Source organism: Lepisma saccharinum, chromosome 4 (genome assembly GCF_977018435.1).
Source record: "Lepisma saccharinum chromosome 4, izLepSacc3.1, whole genome shotgun sequence".
Lineage (NCBI taxonomy): Eukaryota > Metazoa > Arthropoda > Insecta > Zygentoma > Lepismatidae > Lepisma > Lepisma saccharinum.
The window spans coordinates 70,836,725-70,859,857 of record NC_139232.1 but is presented as its reverse complement, the minus strand read 5'-3'; the positions used below and the strand labels follow the sequence as shown (position 1 = coordinate 70,859,857).

The 23,133-nt window shown below is 36.5% G+C and overlaps 1 protein-coding gene across 2 annotated transcripts in view; it reads left to right on the top strand.

Annotated features, from left to right (window-relative positions):
• The window catches only part of mew (multiple edematous wings), a 313,875-nt gene that overhangs the window by 253,447 nt on the left and 37,295 nt on the right, over positions 1-23,133 (top strand). The window contains exons 2-8 of one of the 2 annotated variants that reach the window (XM_083120731.1): positions 6,495-6,622; positions 8,287-8,310; positions 13,613-13,716; positions 15,184-15,311; positions 17,368-17,576; positions 20,462-20,669; positions 21,716-21,853. In XM_083120731.1, coding sequence (XP_082976857.1) covers positions 6,495-6,622; positions 8,287-8,310; positions 13,613-13,716; positions 15,184-15,311; positions 17,368-17,576; positions 20,462-20,669; positions 21,716-21,853 — 939 coding nt within the window. The remainder of the gene's footprint in view (positions 1-6,494; positions 6,623-8,286; positions 8,311-13,612; positions 13,717-15,183; positions 15,312-17,367; positions 17,577-20,461; positions 20,670-21,715; positions 21,854-23,133) is intronic. The other variant, XM_083120732.1, reaches the window with a different exon arrangement.

Below are 23,133 nucleotides of genomic sequence, written 5' to 3'. Positions count from 1 at the left end.
CATTTTCCTTTTCATTTTGTTTTATTGCGTCACCCACGGTACTCTTACATGTACTTAACATTTTTAATTTCCCTGTACCTGCACCCTTTGGTTAGGTAAAAATAAATAGCTGCAGTTCGTCAAATGTTGTATTTTTGTTTTTGTTACCCATTTTTCTCGTACTTCAGTCAAGGGCAATGGAGCTACTGGTAACAGACGTAGTTAGGAAATAGCATGAATTGTTTCTTCCCCGCACTGTAGTTGACCGATAAAAGAACTATGTAAAGTCTCGTTTCTATTACCACAAATTTTACCGCGCAACATGACACGCGGCATGCGACGCTGCATGTGCCAAGCATTTGTTGAAATGGAAACTGTCTGCAACATGCCGCGGCGCAAGTGCCGGGGACAAAATTGCCCCAAACGATTAAGACGCACAACGTGCGCGGCGGACAATGGAAACAGCCTGCAGCAAGTTCCTGGGGCATACGAACTAGAGTAGAAACAGACGACGCGACTACAATCTGTGGTCCAACAAGATTTAATAACAATGCAAAATCACTTGCAGTCATTCTTACAAAGTTTTCGTATCCACTTTGAAGACGTAAGTCTCTCATCAACGAGTTAATTTTTTGCTAGAAAACTTCTAATCCACCATCTAGGTTGTTTTCGCCTCTTTTTTTAGAAATTCATGATACGCGCCTGCCATAACCAACAAACCCGCCATAGCTTTATTGTTCATCTTTACCCAAGTTAAATCACCACCAAATTATTACAATACAAGAGAAGGAACACTGACTACTCTAAAGCACTGCACAACGCTACACTGCGATCCTGCACTCCAGTGTTGTTGCGGACGTATTTTGAAGAAGTAGTTTTGAATTGGAAGCAGTACGAGTACACTAAATGACGCGCAACATGCGCCGGCACATGTTGCACGTCATGAGTCTGGAACTTGTCTGAATGGAAACGTAGCTTAACAGAAACAGAAGGCTTTCACGATTTGTCTGAATATTAAAGTGATCTCTTCTTTCACACCAAAACATAAATAACTATTCTCAGATTTGAAACCGTAACAGGGGTGTAAGGGGTGACCTTCCACGTAGTACACCCAATCGTCAACTTCATTCCACGTAGTACACCCTGGACTGCTCTTTGCAGACTAACGAGGCTCTGGCGACTGACCCTATGGCCAGTATAATTCTGTGTGTTCTGTTTTTTGTCATGTGTGCTGAGTGCCCCTTTAGAGCCTCAGCTTTTAACCTAAGTCAGAATATTTTAATATTTCAGTTATTCGATATTACAGTTACGTTATTTGTTATGGTAAGGGGCTGGACCCCGTATAACGTGGCGGTTGCAAAATAGCCTAAGTGCTGACGCACCCAAAATTAAAAAAGAAAAAAATGTAACAGGGAATATAGCTTTAATAAATGCCTATAAATATTTCACTATCGTTTATATTTATGTACATGTTGTTAATTTCGAAATATTGGGAAGAAATGCAGCAAAATGCTACATATTCGATTACTAATTTGAGCCACTATACATGTTATGTTTTTATTTCATGAACAATGCGACACCACAGGTCCCGAGTTCAGATCCCAGCCTGTGTATTGTTTTCATTATTTTCTTCGTGATGTCCTTTCATCAATTTTGTCATTGCATCACCCATCCTCGTCTTCGCGATTAGCCAAAAGTGGCAGAAAACCAAAGTTAAATATAACAAATCAAATCAAACATTACTTGCAAGACAAGAATGGATAGGTTATTTTGAAGCTTCTGTTATTAAAAGCAAATTGTGTGTAGATTTCCTAGACAGAAGTTTCAAACACAGAAAGTGATTGATTGGATAAGGGCTGTGGATTCCTACTCGAGCAGAAAATATATATGTTTCAATTTATTACTTACAACAATAGCAAACTGATTTCCCGCTAAATCAAAGAAAACTTGCATTCACAGTTACAAATTGACGTGTTGAATGACCTTAACTACAGATTTCTCTCACTCCAATTCTGATTAATCGAACAGCACACCACAACGTGGGTCATTAAATATTTCCAACTTACTCTCGAGTTCCTCAACTAAAAATAAATTGACTGCGAGACAAAAACTCCTCTCCGATAACACATTATATGCAGAGTATACGTAAGTTGAAATTCCATCATAATAATTTGAATTCTTCAAGTAGTAGCTACAAATATAATTTTTCATGCATATTTTCTTAGCAGAATATGAAGTTTCTCACTTCAGAAGGATAACATATACACAGTATTTCACAAGCGTTTTTAGTTCGAGCTAGTCGTAGGCCTAATATGAATATAAACGTGACTTCATTACTTACTTTAAAAAAGTGCCAGGCAATCAAAATTCGAGGGTATGCCTGAAATTATTTGTAGTATCTCATGTGTCAAGGGGGCTTTATAAGTAGTAGTAGTAGAAACGTAATTATACTGCATGTTGCAACTGAAACCGTAGCCTCGAAGACCGAAGTCGTTGAGTGGTCCACTCATACACTCGGTACCAAACATTCCAAGTTCGAGTAGACACCTGGGCATGGCTTTTTTTTTTTTTGTAAGCATCCCTTCATAGATTTAATATGATCATCATTCATCTTCATCGTCGCGATTATCTACAAGTGGCAGAAAAGCGATATAAAACAAGAATAATACAAAAGTATAACAAACAAAAGAGGATAAAAGGATGAACTGAGTTAATGATAGGAAGTTTTATGAAATTACTGTTTCTTGAAGAATCCTGTCCTTTGTTACGATTGTATTTCGCAGTCACACGTTGCTCAATGTTCACGTCGACTGTCGTCCTTACGTACTTGAAAATTACTTTCATGTCTGCCTATGCTCTTCTTTCAAACGTGGTAGGTGGGCGCTCTGTCTGTTTCTACACCAAAAAGTTTAATGAACCTCCTGTCCAAGAAGACAAGAATTACTGAAAGTAATTTTCAAAATTGTAAGCGGATGAGGGCCCTTGTAAATGATAAAATATACTGTCCTTTTATTCGCTTAGTTTTGAGAATCACTTCCCATACAATTCTTGCCTTCTTGAGAGTCCAATGGCCCTGTCTAGCCACAAACCAGTTGCACAAACGCGGTTTCGTTTGTTTCGTACAACAATTCCATCTAACGTTTCGTTTCTACGTAGTTTCTACTTGCTAAAAGTGCCTTTCATATCGCCCCAGGGCGTTGTCTACTCGGCTGCTTCGTGACCGAAGGTCACGTGTACAAAGTTTGAGGATTCACATTTTCCGATTTTGCGTGGTGCTGCTGCTGCTACGAGCGAACACAAGGGAAAAAACCTTGGACGAAAAGTCCCCGCACAGCTCTTCTACTCTTCAGCTCGGCCCATAAGGAAGAACGGTCAACTCTCCCCCTCCCCTCCACGTGGTAGTAGTACAGTGCACAGGAGTTGCGGGTCTGCACAGGTTTCTTTCCTTGTGGTTCAGTTCGCCTTATCAAGGTCGTGCAGCAAATAATTATTTTTCGTCTTCCGATAGGAAAAAGCTTGCCTCTCGCTTACGTGGATGAACGCGTAGCACAGATGATTCCTTGGTTGGTCCTTTATGTTTCGTCCTTCAGCAATTTAATCTAAGCATGAATCATTCTCATCGCCAAACATACTGTATTTTTTAATTGATGTAACACATGTAAACTGAAAAAGAGAGAGAGAGAGAGAGAGAGAGAGAGAGAAAGATATACATAAACGTTTTCTTACAACAAACGTTTGTTTTCTATCGTATAAAGTGAACGCACATGTTAAAATTCATCTTGCATACATAATCAAATTAGAACAAATCCACGTAAAGTGATTTAGTATGCAGAAAATAAATATATTTGTGATAAATACATAGTTAATCAGTAAATTCCAATAACCAGAACTTCTGTCACGCTGAATCTTGTTTACGGATGTTTTCAAACGTTTTGTTTTACAATTTCATTTTTTCACTGACATCCAAAACGAAAATACGTATTATAATTTAATGACTTTCAAAATGTCAAATGCTGTAATGTTAGTATGCTGCCGATCATAATTGTGAGGCTTCTTCGAAAACGCCTTCGATAACGGTATTTACTATTCGTAACGGATATGTGTATCACTTTTTTGAAACAGACTTTTGTGAAGGGAAAGAACTGTAACGTTACAAAAGTAACGAGCACAATTATACGAGAGGCCTATGTTATTCTCTCCGGAACACGGCATCGGACACGTTATTGCACATCGGAACGTCTGTATGATACCAGCTATAAATAACGTTGTTGCTTTGAAGCAAAGAGTGTAACGTTTTAACAATCGTGACCTCAATTAAGTTACTGGTTAATTGTAACGTTACTATCACTTTCCACACACACTAAAGTTACTAGTCAATCGTGACGAACTTGTTTCTTACCCTGTAACGTTACTGGTTGCCGGCAATGGATGTAACGTTAAAGCGTCACCTAACGACCTACTGATTTACAGATCAGTTATGGTTCGGTACCGTTATGCACACCTGTAACGTAATGTTCATATACCTGAGGTAACGTTTCTGTTCACGAAAAAAGTTATTCAGTTTCTGGTTGTAACGTAACGGAAACCGTAATTGAAAATACCGTTCCATTTCGTTACGTTACGACTCCCTGGTCTTGCTACTCTTAGATTCTGTAACCTTTCTTTCTATAGTTCAATGTTTGCCCCCTAACCCCCTAGAATTGATTTCCGTACAAGTTTGAGAGCTAATCTCCCCTGCACCCTGTGGTTGCGCCACTGCACTTTCTTCCGCCGTTGTTGCTTTGTGAACTTTCATCTGCTTGAAAATACTTAATTTTCTTCAAGAGCATAATATCGTTAAATAACCGGTGATAAGATTCCTCAACCCTAAATTTCTGGATTAAAGTATAATAATATAGGAGCATGGAAATCTGAAAGGGGGCGAGGATGGCCACATCTCCCCTTTAGAAAACGAATGTCAGCTAAAAGTATATATTTCACGCGTATAATTTGATCCCAGTCATAGTAATGTACATTAATTATTATAATGGGAATGCAGGAATGCGATAATTTCGAATTCAAGTGGTGTTTCTTGAGCGGGCAACACTATTATCTGGTTAATATGCCCCATGGAAAAATACCTTGCTTGTCCCTGCGTCGAAAATATCGGCAGACGTCAATGATTAGGGGGTGGGGCATGTGCCGCCCCCCTTTGCACCCCGTGCGCACGTCTATGACTACTCATTTCTACACTAGTTGGAAGCTGTATTCAATTTCGAGCCAAAAATGTAATTTTCAAATCAGGATTGTTAAACGTCCACGAACCCATAAATTCTAATGGGTTCTATTGGGTTCCGCAACAACACCGGAACCTTCTTTATCGCACAGTTTTAATTCGGTCCAAGTTGCGTATTCTTTCATTTCAATATGGAACTTAGACAGTCTTTAAATTGATCCGGAAAGAAGGTCCCTGTGCCGTATTTCAATTGATCCGGAGAAAAGGTTCCTGGAACGAATTGAAATATTTTAAACATAAAAAGGCTCTTTACGGTCCAGATCCATTTATGCTTGCTAATATTCCCTGCTGAACCGGAATTGAATTGATTTAAAATTCCTGACCCTTTATCAACCCTGGTTGAAATTCATTTTTTTACAAACAACCATATTTTTAACGGCTATTACACATTAATCCCATACGATATACTGAAAGGTAAGAGACTTGGGCTATTCCTTTTTCTTCCTTGATGTTAAATAGATTATATTCGTCACGCGCCTATAACGTTACTACCTAACATTTGTGAATTGTTCTTTCCTTGTAACGTTAACATCTAACATACTGAATTTATTTACGTTCCTTATGCAGATGGTATGTACCCAACTGCATTTTGTTCCGTTCCGCTACAGTGGTTTACATTTTGTTACATTCCTATGTAACGTTAATTGACCATATTGCCTTTCACTTCATTCCGTTACGGAGGATTGCATTCATTACGTTCCTATGTACCGTTATTTACTACCATGTTGCATTTCGTTACTACGGTCCTTGTAACGCTAGTATATACCATATTGCATTTCGTTACTACGGTCCTTGTAACGGTAGTATATACCATATTGCATATTACGTTATGTTCCAATGTGCTCATTTCGTTCCGTTCCTTTATAACGTTAATATCTACCATAATACATTTTGTTACGTTCCTTGTAACGTCACTCTATAAGATATTGCATTTCGTTACGTTACATGGGTACCAGCAGTTGAACCATACTCTTCCTCCTACAAAATGGAACGTACCGTGTAACGCAAATTGGGTACGTTACGACTCCCTGCTACTGACCATTTCGTTGAGTTTCCTGTACTCTAGCTAATGTATTGTAAGGAGAGCAATATTGTCTGCGAGTGGTGATGATTATAAGTTAGCATCCTCAAATAGTGTTCTGCATTTTTGTTCCTTTAGAAAACATATACATAAGACACATTTTTGTATCCATTGTTTATATTACTGACAGACCTAGTACATATTCGCTTTTTGTTGCAGGTTGCTGGTAGGAGCTCCTCTGGGAAATAACCTGCAGCCCAATACGAGCAAATCCGGAGCGCTTTTCAAGTGTCCGCTAACGAATGACAGAAAGGACTGTGAACAAGTGGTCACGGATGGGAAACGAGGTACGGATTATATATACACTGGAAATTTGTGGGCTCCACTAGGCCTACATCAGTGTGCAGTTCTCGTATACATTATTATAAGGTCCTGTTGATCTATGTTCTGCAAATTCGCTATGATAGTTTTTCTTTATTTGAAATGTATTACTTCTTCTTTTAAGAATTTTCAGCGGTGTCTGTGCATAAACTGAATACAGAAATGTTGCTCTACTTCTCATGTCAGATAAGAATAAATGAAAGTTTCAAGGACAGAGGATCCTTCGAAGCTCAAGAGCCAAACGAGATAGGTTCTTATGGAAGTGTTACTTCTGCGAACATGTTAAAACTTAAGATAAATGCACCCTTGACACTCCTCCCCAACCGGAAATCGACATCCTTCATTTCAAATTGGAAGAAAAAACAGAAAGTGTATTGTTATTGTAGTAGACTACGAAATAAAGCTGAATTAATTAGTGTTCCACAAGAATTATGAAAGTAATAATGCATTAGACGAAGGAAATTATAAAATTCATGAACGAGATCAAAACTTCATGTTTGCATATTCTACCACTTAATCGCAGTTCAAAATGGATCCACGAGTTTTCAAAATTCCAGAACTAAGATTTTGATGTAATACCTTACAAAATATAAACTTTATGATTGGATTACATTTCCTCCATACTTTCAAAGAGTTTCCTTGAAAGAAGTGTGTAAAAGTTAATAACATTTTTTAAAATATGTATTTCAGTAGATTGAAGAAAAGCAGTTGTGTCGGATTTCCATTCTTATAGTGGATCAAATACAAGTCTCTCCTAAGTTTATAACAACGATAATAAATCGGCAATGGTGTATTATTAGTTCATTTTCATCATATATTGCTATTAAATTTTATGCTACGGTCTGACCACCCCTACAGAAATTGACACATGTACTAATTATATTTTAAATAAGCTTTGTCAACGTAACACACTTTCAATGTGAGGAGAAATTCAAAACCTACAACTCAGGTGTTCTTCCCTCCTCCTTTTAACTCGTGGGAATTTCTTCCGAATTGAAATAAATATCCGACTGTTATGATACTGTACCTTGTCCCCGTTAAGTGTCGCCTAGTCTGGTTGAACGATAAGAAGCATTTTAAATTTTTGATATATGAAAGGTGTAGGAAATAAGCTATTTATTGTAACTGATCTTAGTATGCTGTAGGAAGCTTTTAGTATGGGACTTGCTTTCTCATAATTTCATCATATATGTGTTTTTTCTCTGCAATTTTTTGGGTACATAGACGAAATTGTCTGTGATCTTGTGTAATGATTACATGTTTTTCGCTAGATAAATGTTACTGTGGAAAGCTCTCTCTATAACTAGCATTCTTTATTTTCTGTTTGTTTCAATTTTGCTCATAGCGTCATGTATTGTTTATTTCTGTTTTATGTTTACATAATTATATTTCTTAGAATATTTCGTTATTTTTTTAGATTCATTTTACTCGTATATGTATTAAGACTGTAGTTTCTTGATATCTTTGATTTGCCAGATTATTACATTTTCTCGTTAGTGTTGATGTCACAGTGTAAAACTTCTTTTTTAAAAAAAAAAATATGAGAGGGTTGAAACTCTCTTGTTCATTTTTTGTAGTATCTGTCAGTTGTTTCCAGCGTCATTCAACTGTTATTTTTGTGCCCTTCCAGATCCAGCAGGCCTGTATGCTAAGTGTAAGTCGGAGTGAGGTTTGTTTTGCATGGTTGGAAAAGAATATCCAGTTGCCTTTTGCCCATTTCGAACCTGTCGCATATCCCTAGAAATTTATCCCTTCACGATTGCAGCTTCAAAGTCAACAATGAGACTTTCACTCATAATTTCTTCGACAAAAGGAAAAACAAATTAATATATATTTTAAATACATGGTAAAGTCAGCCATTTAAATGTTATCGAACAAGAAACTATGAAATAGACGTTAAATTGGCCATACTTTTCTCAGGAAATATAAGTAATTGGCTCAATAAATTCTCACAAGTGATAAATAATAGTTACCCGTTCGATTTTAGAACGAAACACTTCTCTCTCTCTTTTAAACGGTGAATGAAGTCTGTATAGCATACAGAAAAATATAATTTCCCTCGTTTTAAAATACACTAGACTCTTATTAATCCAACCTCTCAATTATGGAGAGTTCCTCGCACACGCGTTCTTTGAAGATTCGTTTCTTCGTCCTCCCAAGAGAGAACAAGTGACGTTACAGATAAAAGACGCAATTGTGGAGGACAATGGTTGTTTTTAACCTAGTTTCAAATAATATTCGTACAAAATTAATGGAAACTTCGAATTTTGTATAACGTCCAAGACGGGCATCGGTATCGGCCCAGTCCTAATCGTAATATTATGTAAATTATATCCTCTTTCAAATACCATTTTGAAACATTCTGATTTTTTCTTTGCCATGATCCCATGTTTTAATTTTTCAAGAAGTAGTCTACTGTACACAGTTCAGTGAACTTGTAACTTTAAACGTAATAAAGAATAAACCAAAATATTTCATGCGGCCTCGCTAAGCTACATATCTCTGCAATAAATGGTCGGATTAGCAAGAGTCTACTGTAATAATAATAATAATACCACCTCAACTTGCCGGAGGAATAATTTGCATTTAGCAAGAAAATGAGAGAATAACACACGTTTCTGTGTAAAGAATTTGCATATTGTTGTTTTAAACCAGTACCAAGTAATATTTCCCAGAGACCGATTCTAATTTTTATATATGGCTCAAATTCAATTTTTAAAAATGCTGAACACAAAATGATACAATAAAACTTTATCTAATTAATATTCGTTATTAAAATCTTTGTATAATAACTTTCCGATAATTCTTCAGAACTTGCACGAATAATATTTGTCCTCTCCTGTTACACCTTGCTGTACTAACCGTTAGCATGCGAATACTAACCATTGTACTATGAAAGCGACAATCTGCCTGCCAGCACAGCCGCAAATACTATATCGACACCTACCGCAGTGACTATTAAGCTGGAAATTTTCTTTAATTCACTGGAACCCATCTTGTGCCCGTGCCCCCTTAATCTACTGATACATACTAATACAACCAAATGATACATCGTGGTGGAGGTCAACCGATTTAATCGATATGTCTGCATGCCTTCACAGGTTAATGTGATTAAAGATGTTTTGGGAACTTGCATTTCATATAAACCTGGAATAAATTTAACCCTCACTATGCTTCAAACTTGGATATGCAATTTCTATGTATGAATAATACTGGCGTGCTCGAGACATCGGTGAAGAGTAGCTTTGCTTCGGATTTTCGAACTAGTTGAGTACGTAGGAAATGGGCAAGTACATACTGGCAAGTGAACCTGACAATTTATAGCGCATATAACATTAAAAGAATATTATACATTATAATATTATTCAGAAAATTAGCAGTGTTCGGAAGTAGTTACTGTTTTCAGAAATTCTAACTGTTAACTAGCTACTTTAAAATGTAAATAGCTGGAAGTGTAACAAGAGTAACGTTATGAACAATTACTTTACGACACATAAATTCGTAACCTGGAGGAACTGCAACTCTGTTTCTACTTGTTTGTCTTCTCAAGTTGAAAGGCTTTTGTACAGTCGTCTAAGGCAAGGAAGCTAGGCTTCGTTGTACGCTAAATTGAAAACATTCGCGATTTATATTAATTCGTCATTAATAATTGCACCTGAAGATTTCAGTGTTTTGTTCGTTTTTTTATTTGTTTTAATAATATTAATATGTGAAGACATATGTGTCATAGATATAAATAAAACGCATAGACTATAAGTCTTCATATATTCATATTATTACAATTAATGATCATTGATAGTGTGTAATTTGTTTGTAAAAAAATCCAACAGAGAATACCTAAACTTTGAGTAATTTTTAAAATTAGTAACTCTGTTACTTTTAAAAAGTAACTCTCCGAACACTGAGAATCAGGGACACAGCATCTAAGCGTAATTTTCATGTGGTTCAGCATCTGAAATTCTTCCTTGGTGGCGGTTCCACGATCACAACGAGGTGGCTTCTAACGCAAACGACGTCAGTCTACGATAAAGATATAAAAAGCAAAACAACGTAACATATCTTCGAACTTAACTCTCTGGATAACCCTCGTATTGTATTGTAAATAAAGAAGGGAAAAGAAAGCGGGGGAACCGATAAATTCGGAGCATAAGCGCGGGGGGGGCTGCTTCGGGGACCCCCCCCCCTCCCTTGATGAACCCTCGTATTATTATCGTTCAGAAAATGAAGGATGCAGCATCTAAACATGTTGAATATTCTGGAAGCCCCTCCTGTATATTGCCACCACCTTGGGGTGATTGACTTTTGATTTACCCTCGTACTCGAGGCTGAAGCAATGGGACTGCATCACCAGTCAGTCACCTTTTCTCTTGAGCACACCGTTGTCTGTTGCACATATTTGTTTTTCGTCTCTAGACAAAAGGGGGAAAAGTGCAGACTGTCTGCTTCTGTCATCATGCTAGTGAGGTCTTAATAGGCTTTCAAGGAAATTAACTGAGCCAATTGACAACAGGCAATTACTTCCACTCGCCTTTAGGTAATGGTCCACGTCCACATCGCGAGTAATTGATTGGTTAGCTGATCCCACGTGAGAAGCATTTTCGGTAGAAGGTCACCTGTAATTTTCCGCTCTCCATTTAACAGAAATTACACTTATTAACCTTAACGAACTGAATCATCAGACTTCAGCAATTTGTGGGAGAAAGCTTAAAACTGTAGCCATTAGCTACAATGGTAATGGATGTGATGCTCTGGCCATTGTTATTCTGTTGAAATGTAATTGAATTGGTGGAGTTAATGAACTCTGCCAACTATAATTTCATGTGCCAGAATCGAAAATAGTAGGCAAGGGAATTATCTTCTTGGTGAAGAGGTTTTTTCGCTTTTGAAGGAAGACGTGAAATGCGACAATGACATCTTAATACCATACTTCCACATTCTAGACAATTTGACAAACAGCATGGACTTGTGTTTGTGGTGGCGTGGTGCATGAATCAAATGCATGATTAAGTTGCATGTAGCATGAAATGTTTTTGTCCTTTCGGACTTTTGCTTCTCAATTGCTTTCCTAATTTTTGTGACTTTTTTGTTTTGTGTTTTCTTTTTTTCTCTCCACAAGAGAAAATTTTTCAATTAACATTAACAGTAGGCGTACTGATTGGAAATTTTTTTGATCCCACATTTTATCCCTTGACATTTTTTCATAGCAGTTATACTTTACATATAATTGCGCGACGTACATCATGAAGTCCAGACACTTTGTTAGCTGTGTTCCAGATGACAGTTCAGCATTTACAAATTCGCAAGGATCAAACTCATATGATCCAGTGTCAATTCCCGGTTGATTTTTCCAGCGGAACATATTTTTTAAGTTTTAGTGCTGTTTTCACCTGCAGCGCTTCATTTTGCTTTTCCTGATTTTGAACTTCGCTTTTATTTTTTATCATTTTTTGGCAAGTAATTTTAGGCAAAGTTTGCAGTGCATATGCATGTGTATGAATTTGTAAGTCGACTGAAAGCACAATGCCTGTGTGATAGACTTGTATGGACTACACACGGCCAGAGTTGCTATATTTTAGGGATTGTCTTGCAATTGTTGTGGAATGTTGGGACTGAGAATGTCTTGACAAGCGAGTTGAGAATGATGGGATAACTCTGGCTGATTTGTTTCACATTTCACCGAATTAGAACATGGGAGGCTCTTAAACAACGCCAGCTTATATGTGGGGGATGGGGTAAAAATCCCAAGTTGTGTGCTTTTTTAATTGTTTTATTAATAAAACCCAAGAAGTCATGTACGATGATTTCATACAAACTGGGTATTCTGAACCAAATACTATTGTCTAATTAAAATGACACCAGTAAAGAGGCAGCTAGGGCATTTGCTTTTGTTGATTTGGTGTGATTACCAAGGGAAAATCTGGTTTGGCATCTCTCCCTATTGTCCAATTCTATATAATGGACAGTGTGGTATTGTTAAAGGTTTGCTGTCTATTTTAAAAATACAAATTGCATGCCAGTGGGGATTATTTTGCTGAGATTTAATAAAAACCACTTGAAAATAGGAGAATCACTGATTTTTATTTACAGCAAACCCCCATCACTTCTACATTCTTTAAGATCAAGTAATTCATCACTTTTCCTGTGAACATTACAGTAACAGGAGGAGGAGTCACTGTATATGTGATATAACAGTGATTTATCCACACATTCCCAACACTCCCTATTTTTTTTTGTGTGTAAAGCCTTTGCAGATATGGGAATAAATTTACCTTTTCATTTTCACAATATCAGAATGCAACATGGTGCTACAAGCATAGTGGTATCGGAAGCAGCTTCAAATTGTAGTTTCTACTGGAAATATTTGTGATACTTCTGTGTCTATAGCTTCTAAAAGTGATTGTTATGAACTTCTTACATATCTGGTTTAAAGATAAAGCAAAAGTTCCTGTACATGTACACGTGCAATATTTTTTACCCCAGGGAGGTGCAAGAAAGATAAAAGAGCTGCTGAGCAAACACAATTGAAATGACAATTACTTTGAATCAGCACCAGTTGTACTTGTAATTGTTAGTCCTTTATTAGTGCAAATGCAAAGCTGTGATTGAAATGATGGTCATATTCCCCCTCCCCCTTCTAGATGCACATGTTCCTGTGAGATTCTATTAAGAAGACAGTTTTTGAATAGTGTTTCAGTTCATTCATAACCTAAAGGAAAATCTGCTCACTATCAACCACACACACTTAAACAATATAAGGACTATTTCTATATAATATTAGAATGCAACTTCATTGTTATTATGTGTAATCGTTTCTGAAATTCTACTAGACCAAATCCAGACCTTATGCTTCGAATTTTTTTTTTAATCATCCACAAGTGGCGTTGTTTCAGGGCTGTCCCTATGTTGGAGTAGACAACAACATGATGTTATTTGTAATAGCATATTTTTCTTCCCAGATTTTGAGTCAGACAAATTGACTGAACCTGGAAATGATGAAATCAAAGATGGCCAATGGCTGGGGGTCACAGTTCGGAGTCATGGATCAGGGGGGAAAGTCATGGTAAGTCCAAATACATTTTATTCATTATTTTTTTTAGAAATATTGAAATTTGAAATAACATGAAATAAAACATATATTAGTTTAAAAGGTGAGAATGCTAATAAAGGAAGCATTAGTAGATGAAATAACAAGTGACACGTGACTGTTTCACGATGAGAAAACAATTGACAAGCAATTCCAGCTGCATTGGAATTTGTGCTGTGGAAGGCCATGGAGTGACCAATACCAAGATGGTCCAGTTGAACCATTTGTAGAGACAAGAAGACCAGCATCAGTGATGATCCTTGCTTTGGAAGACCAAAATACCTGGATTGTTGGACGAACTTGAAGCTTCAAAGCATGGCTGTATTTAGAGGGGGTTCTAAGGTTCAACCCCCCCCCCCCCGAAACATCTGACATGTTGGATTAATGGAAGTTCAGAAACCAAAATCTGTAACTCATTTTCAATTTTTTTCGAAGTATCACAAAAATACAAGGAAACAATGTTGAAATGATCGAGCTAGAATTTTCATACATTTGGAATTCTGAAACTTGAGTGAAACAGGATTTATTCTCGGAATGGAGAATTCTCTCAATGGAGCAGATGTAAGAAGTTCTGACCCTTATTGAGTTGGCCAACAAAGTACTAGTTCTGCATACAGCTATTCGACTAGGGTAAAATGTCAGAAGCTGTATGGAGCCAAGGTCTTATCTCACCCAGCCCAACAAACTTCCTAGACCTTGTGCTCTTAAGGTTCCCTGTTTTCTCATGCTATTCTCATGCTTTGCTTCCTCCAAGACACGCATTTCTAGTACTTTATTGAAGAAGCAGGAGTTCTGGGGTTCTTCATCTTGAAGCCAAAGGACTTACATCACCAGGACATTTAGGAGAAAGATGGCTGAAAGACCAAAGATTAAAGTTTTTCCTCTTGAAAAGATATTTCTTATAAGAAATTAGTCATTCAGTGCTTTTCAGTTTGTTGTATTGTTTGCTATAATGTTTTGTTATATTTAATAATAATAATAATACTAATAATAATTCATACTTATCTCAAAATGAGGGCCTCCCCGATGGCGTAGTGGTAGCATTATCACCTAGTAATCAAGGGGTCCCAGGTTCGATACCCGGTAGAGGCACATAGTGATTCGTTCCCACTTTAAACTGTAGGTCCAGTTCCAATTAGCCTTACTGTGCATAAAGTGGACTTGAAACACGAATTCAATCAGTCAATCTGAAATTGAGTTAGAATTTCATGTATTGTTTCGATTTTTTGGGTTTACATCTTCTGTATGCCTAAACTACTGTTATTTTTTGTTAAATTCTGTTAACGTTTTAACCATTTGATTGCATCATTGTATTGGAACCAGAGGCACTCGTACCCAATAAGCTTTTGTCACATCCTCTGAATCTTTTTAAAAGCACTACTTAATGAGAAATTGTTAAAACACCAAAATGATCATAATATACCAAGTCGTCTTTCCTTCAAGGTTTGTGCTCACCGATACATGAAGAAAGGACCCGATTTCAGGTGGGGACAGGGACTTTGCTACACACTCACTCAACACCTGGATTTTGATGAAGCCTGGGAGCCGTGCAAGGGAAGGCCGACCAATAGGTATGCATGTTATGTTCCCATGTTTCTGTGAGTGTTTTCAGTTGAAATTTTAAGATTATGGAAATGTGTGTCTGAGTGTGTCAGCATGCAAGAGAGAGAGGGAGAGAAGGCATTAAATATTTGCTGTGAGAATATATCCAATGTAACCAATAAGAACATTAACTATAACCCTCTAGCCTTCTTAAACCCGAAGGTTTATGGCTGCAGCAAACACAAACCTTCCATCTGTCCCTATCCTGGGCAAGATCAATCCAATCTTTCCCGATTTCCTTCAGGTCCATCTCAACGTTATCCCTCCATCTTCATCTTGGCCTTCATACAGGTCTCTTACCAGGAGGTTTCTCAACAAGAATCCTGTAAACTCTTCTTTTCTTTCCCATTCGTGCCACATGACCTGTCCACCTAAGTCTTATTGATTTAATTATTCTAATAATATCTGGACAGGAATACAAATCATGTAGTTCGACATTATGTAACCTTCTCCACTCCAATAAAAATTCTTAATATTTTTTGTAGTGGATCAGTTTTATTCTTTGAAGTTGAAATGCTACCTGTAAGATGTGTATTTATTTACTGAAAATAAAAGTTTTATAATTATAACATTCTAACTAAAGAGGATAACTTCATTTTTCTAATGTGAAGTGTCATCCATATTACTGTTCCCACTGCAGTAAATTTGTTATGAAAAATTCATCTAATACAAAAAAAAATTATTATTATTTAAGAACCATTTACATTCAAAAGAGGTAACAAACATGCCAGTTTGTTTTAAGTTTTTTTATTCCTGAACTGATTGATATTTAACTTTACCAGTGTTTAGGTATATCAGAACTAAAAAACTAGAATAAATATTGTTCCTTCCCCTTTTTTATTATAATGAAGCAGATCCTCCCTTTTCAGGATTTTGATTGTCATGTGTAGCCTAAACTTTTTTATCCTGATTTTTAACCTGTTAATTGAATTGGAGTAAGTACACCAAATAAAAAATTAGACCCACTTGCATGACATGCCCAATGTGGCATTACTTCTCTCCATTACCAAACCACGATGACAGTTCTCTTTAGCTTGGGCTCCACGAGTGTGGAGAGTGGGTGTAAGTGATGTCAATATAAGCAAAGCAATGCTCCAAAAGCTCAACGAGACTCTTCAGGTGCATGTGTTGCTCTTTTATTCTTTAATTAAACTAGTTATACAGATTTTTGATAAGATTCCAATCTGGAGACTTACTCGACAGTGAAGATGTGGTTGTTGTAACAATCACAAACTTTTCTAGCCCTGTACCCTTGGCAGTTGTTTTTATGGAAGTCTGGAGTGTGCATAATGTTTCTGTTTGAAATGTTGAACAAAATGTAATGCTTCGTCATCAAGTCTAGGGGTATAGTCCCGCTTCAAGTCCACAGTCACCTTGCCTTGAACTGTGCATGGAGAAACCAAAAGCCAAAACCTGTCAAGCGGCTTTTCATTAGGTGATATATGATCTCCACATCTGACTTTCTAAACTGGATTTATCTATGTGGTGTAGTGCTTATTTTTGTATATTTTAACATCATTCCTCACAATTGTTGGTGGGAAAAGTTAATCGTTAACTTGCATAAGAAATTGCTGAACAGCCTACTCAGTGGCAGCATCTGCTTATTCACACAGTCACACATGCACACCCAACTAAATCTGTAATACAATTTATTTTATTGTATTTTTCGATGAATGACATCTTCAAAACATCAAAATGTTTCCACTCCACTTCACCTTCTGTTTGCTTCCATGCTTCACCAGCATTTCTGCCTACAGCCAGTGTTTTTATTTTATTATAATTATTATTTTTATTTTATTTTTTTAGTTTTTACCTCATAGTTGTATTTCGTGCATGGAAATTGTTTAATGGGGTTGGTATCCACTCAAGGGTTCATACCACCAGCCACCACTGAGTCTACTTAACATAACTCAAGGTCTTTCAGTTGTTAAATATAAAGTTAACAAGTTTCCGAGCATATTTGGCTGCTATCTTGTTGTTAGTGTAAGTCAAGTAAAATGTTTGAGTAGTATCTGAATGTTACAGAGCTCATGAGCAGTTTGGATACTGTCAGGCAGGAACGAGTGGATTTCTACTGGATGACACAGCCGTGATTGGAACTCCAGGCCCATACACGTGGCGAGGAACTGTTTTTGTGCTGAGTGTTCTGGATAACTACTTTGACAGGGATAAAACAGTCTATTATGGACCACTTGTAGAAAACAAGTCACCAGTAGACAAGTACAGTTATTTAGGTAAGATGTAGAAGATGATTCAGCTAGCTGATGTCTCTGTTGTACTATTAACTTCCATTACTCATTTAATAGTAAACTCAATTTTATTTTGTGTGTTAAATTTTAAAATTTTGTTAATATCATGGAGCCCCTATTAATGCGATATTCACAAATTAAAAGTTTGCTCACAAATTTCCTTTGAAGATGGTGATGAGTGATGATATGATGAAATTGATGAACGGATACTCACAAACATCCATGCCCAGGCTGGGATTCAAACCCGGGACCCATGGTATCGAAGCACGATGTGCTAACCACTATGCCACGGGGGCTGGCTTGGTTCATGTTGAAACAACATAAATTCATGACATATCTTCCCTGATGAAATTATTTGATCTATATTGAGAGTAATATAGTTTTGTATACATTCTACATGTAGGTTTTCCAAAAAACGCAAGGTACTTCTCAATAGTTGTTATTGTTAAGGACTTCTCATATTGGAAAACAAGCTTTTGCAGATCCTTCGCCTCCTGCAAGAAAAGCGCATCTGTTCTGAAACAACAGTGATGTGCATGGTGTGAATGGAAACTTCTGACAGAATCAGGCATCAGGTTTCTCGACAAGGGTCTTGAAAAGCTTGTTTTCAAATTTGACTACACAGAAATGTAGCATATGGTGTAATGATTATCACCATAATAAATGTGCTTTTTTTACAAGTCTGTTGGAACTTACTTGCTGAATAGGCTCACGTATCTCTTCATTATGCTAAAGTGCTACGTACAGATGATTATTTTACTTTTTTTCTTTTTTTTTTACTTTTTATTTTGAGTCATGATATGGTGTTGGTGTTAGCAATAAGTGCTAATTTAGAAGAAACTCTTAGCGTAATTTTGAGTCAAGGAAAAGATGTTGACAGTGACATGCACTGAGGAGTAGCTAGTCTAGCAGAGATAGATCAATCAATCTCACATCTCTAATTATTTTCAAATCACAATATTTATTGTTTTGTTGAAACTGCAGTTCACATACAACACTTCTTTTTTCACGTGCTTCTCGTCCCTAGGTGAGAGCAGGCGAGACTGGAAGGAGCTACTTTAGCTGGGGTTTCCTCCACCTCACCAGTTTCAGGTAGAAATGGGGAAGGGAAGAAGGGGAAGGGAAGATTTCTTCCTCTATCTCACTTGCCCCCCCCCCCCCTACCCCGCTGCAATGGTTGTAAAATCGTGGTTTATGGTACCGCAGTCTATCTGCTATAGGAACAGATAGGGGATTGGTTTCCCTTCGGTTCCTTTATAAATCCTCTGAAGAACTCGGGGGAGAAATATCTGCCTTACTTATGTTCTCTGTATTTACATCGCAAATTTATACACGTTTTATAATATGTATGTATAATGTGGGATGTCAAAATATAGTTTTATTGTTTATGAAATGGGAACGTATTATGTACAGACAAAATTCTTGGAAATGTGATGCTTGCTTTTATTTTTTCAAATAAAGAAGAGATAACAAACATTTCTCACGATCTCTTTTGCTCTCATCTTAGTAATCTTAGTAGTGTTTTATTTAAATATACTTATCTCTTGGCCCCCAATAAAAAGAACGGGTTAGGTTAATGGTCATGAATATGGATGTATTTATTTGGGCAAGAAAACGTGCATCCTTATTGTTGTTGTTGGTTTGGTTTATTTTACTTTGCTTTTCTGCCACATTTGGTTATCGTGGAAACTAGGATGAGAGATAATATGATGAAGTTGATGAAGGGACCTCACAAAGAATATCCATTTCCAGGCGGAGATTCGAACCCATGAGGAGTGCGAATTCTTGTTCTTGTGTGTTGTACTCTGCAGTGAATAATGAAATAATTTGAAATGAGAAATATATCCCAGAACTTAAGAAGATAAATGAATATTATTGGAGAAACTACAAAAAAGTGTATTTTGTTACCACCTTATCCCCCTTTAATATGTTGAATTTTTGCCACCTCCTTTCACTTTTTTCTAGCTGTATAGATTTAATCGCGATAAGTAACTAATGCACTTATGGAAGTCATGAGGAACAATCATGAACAGAGAACTCTGTACTCCTGATTTTGCAGTGCCTTGCAGATGCACTGGAAAGAAATTATTTGTATTGCACAGGCCAGGGCTAGAACCTGGATCCTTCAGTAACGATATCGTGAGAAGGATAAATTAGGGAAATCAAGCAATGCAATTTTTCCCCAAAAGAGTATTAATCATGTACAAAGATGGTGTTTCGAAAATCCAATTGAAAAATACCACTGAGGAAAGATGCAGTTTGCTTTACCGATACCCACGTATCAGGATGGTTAGCACTTTTCTCTCGTCTTTGTTGTTTTAAGACGTCCATGGGGGAGTGATTATCACAGCATGCTATGACAGTATGGGTTCCTGGTTCGAACCCCGACCTGGGCATGGGTGTTCTTTGTGTGTGTCCCTTCATCAATTTTATTGTATCATCGTGATTAATGAAATGTGGCAAAAAGCAACTCTAAGTAACAAAAATCAAATCAAATCATTGATTGATTGTTTTTATTTGGTTTATTTTACTTCGCTTTTCTGCCACCTTTGGCTAATCGCAAAGAAGATACGATAAAATTGATGAAGGGACACACACAAAGAACACCTGTGGACAGGCCAGTATTCGAACCCGGGATTTCTGGCTTAGTAGTCAAATATTTTAGGAGGAGTTACAGGTACCTTTTTTAGTAGTCATTCCTCAATTTGCAATCTTTTCCCACCTTTGACATTCTTGTTTTTAGGAATACTGGGCCCTAAAGGGGAAGGGTTGACCCCCATCAACCCCCCTTGGGCATGCCACAGATTGCTACCCCAAGTGTCGATATCACCGCACGTCACTGGATGTTGATGACACCTTTGTATTTGCAGGTATGTCTGTGACAGCTGGAGAGTTTTTCCGACGTCGTACAGGCTATGCTGCAGGTGCCCCACGGTCGAATGGCACTGGGCAGGTGGTCATTTTTACAAAGAAGCGAGAAGGAGAGAGCATAATGCTACCAGAATTGATTATTAATGGGGAGCAATTTGCATCTAGTTTTGGATATGAACTTGCAACTGCAGATTTGAACAATGATGGGTATGTTGTCATGAACATCAGAATTAACCTTCAGCTGAAACTGAATTTAGAACAAATAGAGAAAATAATACATTTAAGTCTAGTTTTAAGTCTAATTCACTCTGATTTTGTGAACCTCTTGTGTATATTGTATCAAATAATGCAGTTATGATAATACTTTTTTTTTTTATCTGCTCCTATTTTTGGGTTGACTTTCATTTTCCCCCCCTTCCGGACGCCCATGGCTAAATAGCACATTTCTGGGGTTTCGTCACATACAAACTGAGCACCAGGGTCGTTGTTTGTTTTTGGTTATATCTCTATTTTTCTTATTTTACTGGACTTTTCTGTCACTTTTGTTGATAAGATGGATGATGTTCAGGGGAAATATTCATTAGATGTCACATTAATTCGAGTGCAAATACAATCATCACTAAAATTGAATATATTAATATTTAAAAGTGACTGATAAGTTGATATCAAAATCTACACAAACACTATCTTTGCTGGTTTATCGGTAGTCACATCATCTTTGGAATCGAACTCATATGAACATTAATTTGTACATGTTATCATGCAGCTCCCAGTTGAGTTAGCATGATTTGTTGTTGTTTAAACTTAGATTGGAAAATATACATGCTCAAATGGAAATATAATTTTAAATGTGAACTTAAAAAGCAAGTACAGTTTTTTTTTTTCAAAAATTGTTTAAAATGTAAGTTATTCATGTCTACTAGATACAGTGTAACATGCTTGTATTTCAAAACTCAAAATTTAATATTTCATCTGAAGTGGCATCATGAATATTTTGAAAATTTCTGTTTTTATAATATTTTGAAACATTTTTGTGATATTGTTTTATTTAAAATAGTATTTTTAACAAACATATTGTTATTAAATTTCAGCAACTTTAAATATAAGTTTTTATAAAGCAAAATTCTTTCCATTGTTACAGTTCTTCATGAATAGAAGTGCAACCTGGATAAGTAATTTGCATGTATTTGTCTAGTTTTATTTATTTTTGTTTACAAAGGTGGTGAATTATTTTAAATCTCTTTATTTGACAGGGTACCAGATTTATTGGTTGGGGCACCATTCTACCATGACAAAGAGAGTGGAGGGGCTGTTTATATCTACCTCAATTCTTACGAAAATGGGCTGTTAGGAAAGTCACGTATTAAATTGGTTGGAAAACCTGAATCAAGGTATGTATTCAGTTATCACAGAAGCACACACATACTTATAATTATGCATGTGTTATAAACTATATTTAAAGATATAATTTCACGTGTTAGAAAAAATAGAAAATTGTCACCATTTGCTATAGATAGAAGTAACAAATTATATTGAATAAAATTTGACTGACATTGGAGAAACTTTCTTCATTACACCTTACTTTTAAAATGTTTTATGATTAGGAATTTATCACATATTTGTATCAATTTCAAAATTAACACTGTTAAAAAGTAAGATCCACAGAGGAGAGTAACGAAACTGAATTTAAACAATTTTGTGTTTACCTAGAAATTAAAGTTAAAAACCATAGCACATGTCATGTGTGTTCCTAAATGCAAGTTAATTTTCTTATTCTATCTCCTTGTAGTGATGATAATTTAATAAGAATTCTTTAATTTAGTGGCTAAACCTCCTTTAACAAGACCAAAGGAACCATGTAGGAAGCTGTTCAAGGATCTAGGTGTTCAGCCACTCCCATGCTTTCACCTGCTCTCTTATGTAAAAGCAAACTTCCATGAATGATTTAGGTGCCACCATAACATATACAATTATAACACAAGAAATAAAACTAATTTATTAATACCTGTATAATACAATTTTATATGAAAAAGGACCTAGGTACACAGGGATTCTCTTGTATAACAACCTACCAAACAGGGGCAGCACCAGAAAAATTTCAGCAGCTGGGCATGAGCCAAATATTGATAAATTAGGGTGGGCAGATATAAAATGTATGATTTACACAAACACGTATTCTCTCGCCCTATCCTGCATTCCTTGGTATTTCTTTCATCTTTTCTCTTTGCTGTTGAATGTCTTTATTTATCTTTTTACACCATTTTCTTCTGCTTGTATTACCACCTTCTCTCTTTCGCGCTTTTACACACATACATTCGCACGCACGTGTAATCTGCTTGCCAAATCTTCTGATTAAATTTCCCTCGATCCACTCCAATCTAGGAAAGAGTAGGAAGTGACTCCATGTTCTCTCATTGAAGTGTTCCTTCCCTTCATTGTATCTCCCTGCCCATGCCTTTCAACTGCTCACTGTGTACTTCAGTTTGTAAGTGGATATTTTGTCCTATCCCTTTAAATTAAGAAGGAATTTAACATAGACTATACTTAATTTGCTGGTCAAAATAGATTAGATTAATTGATTTGTTTTATTTGATTTCGGTTTTAGTCCACTTTTGGCTAATCACGAAGATGAGTATGAATTGTGATAAGATAGAATAGATGAAAGGACAGT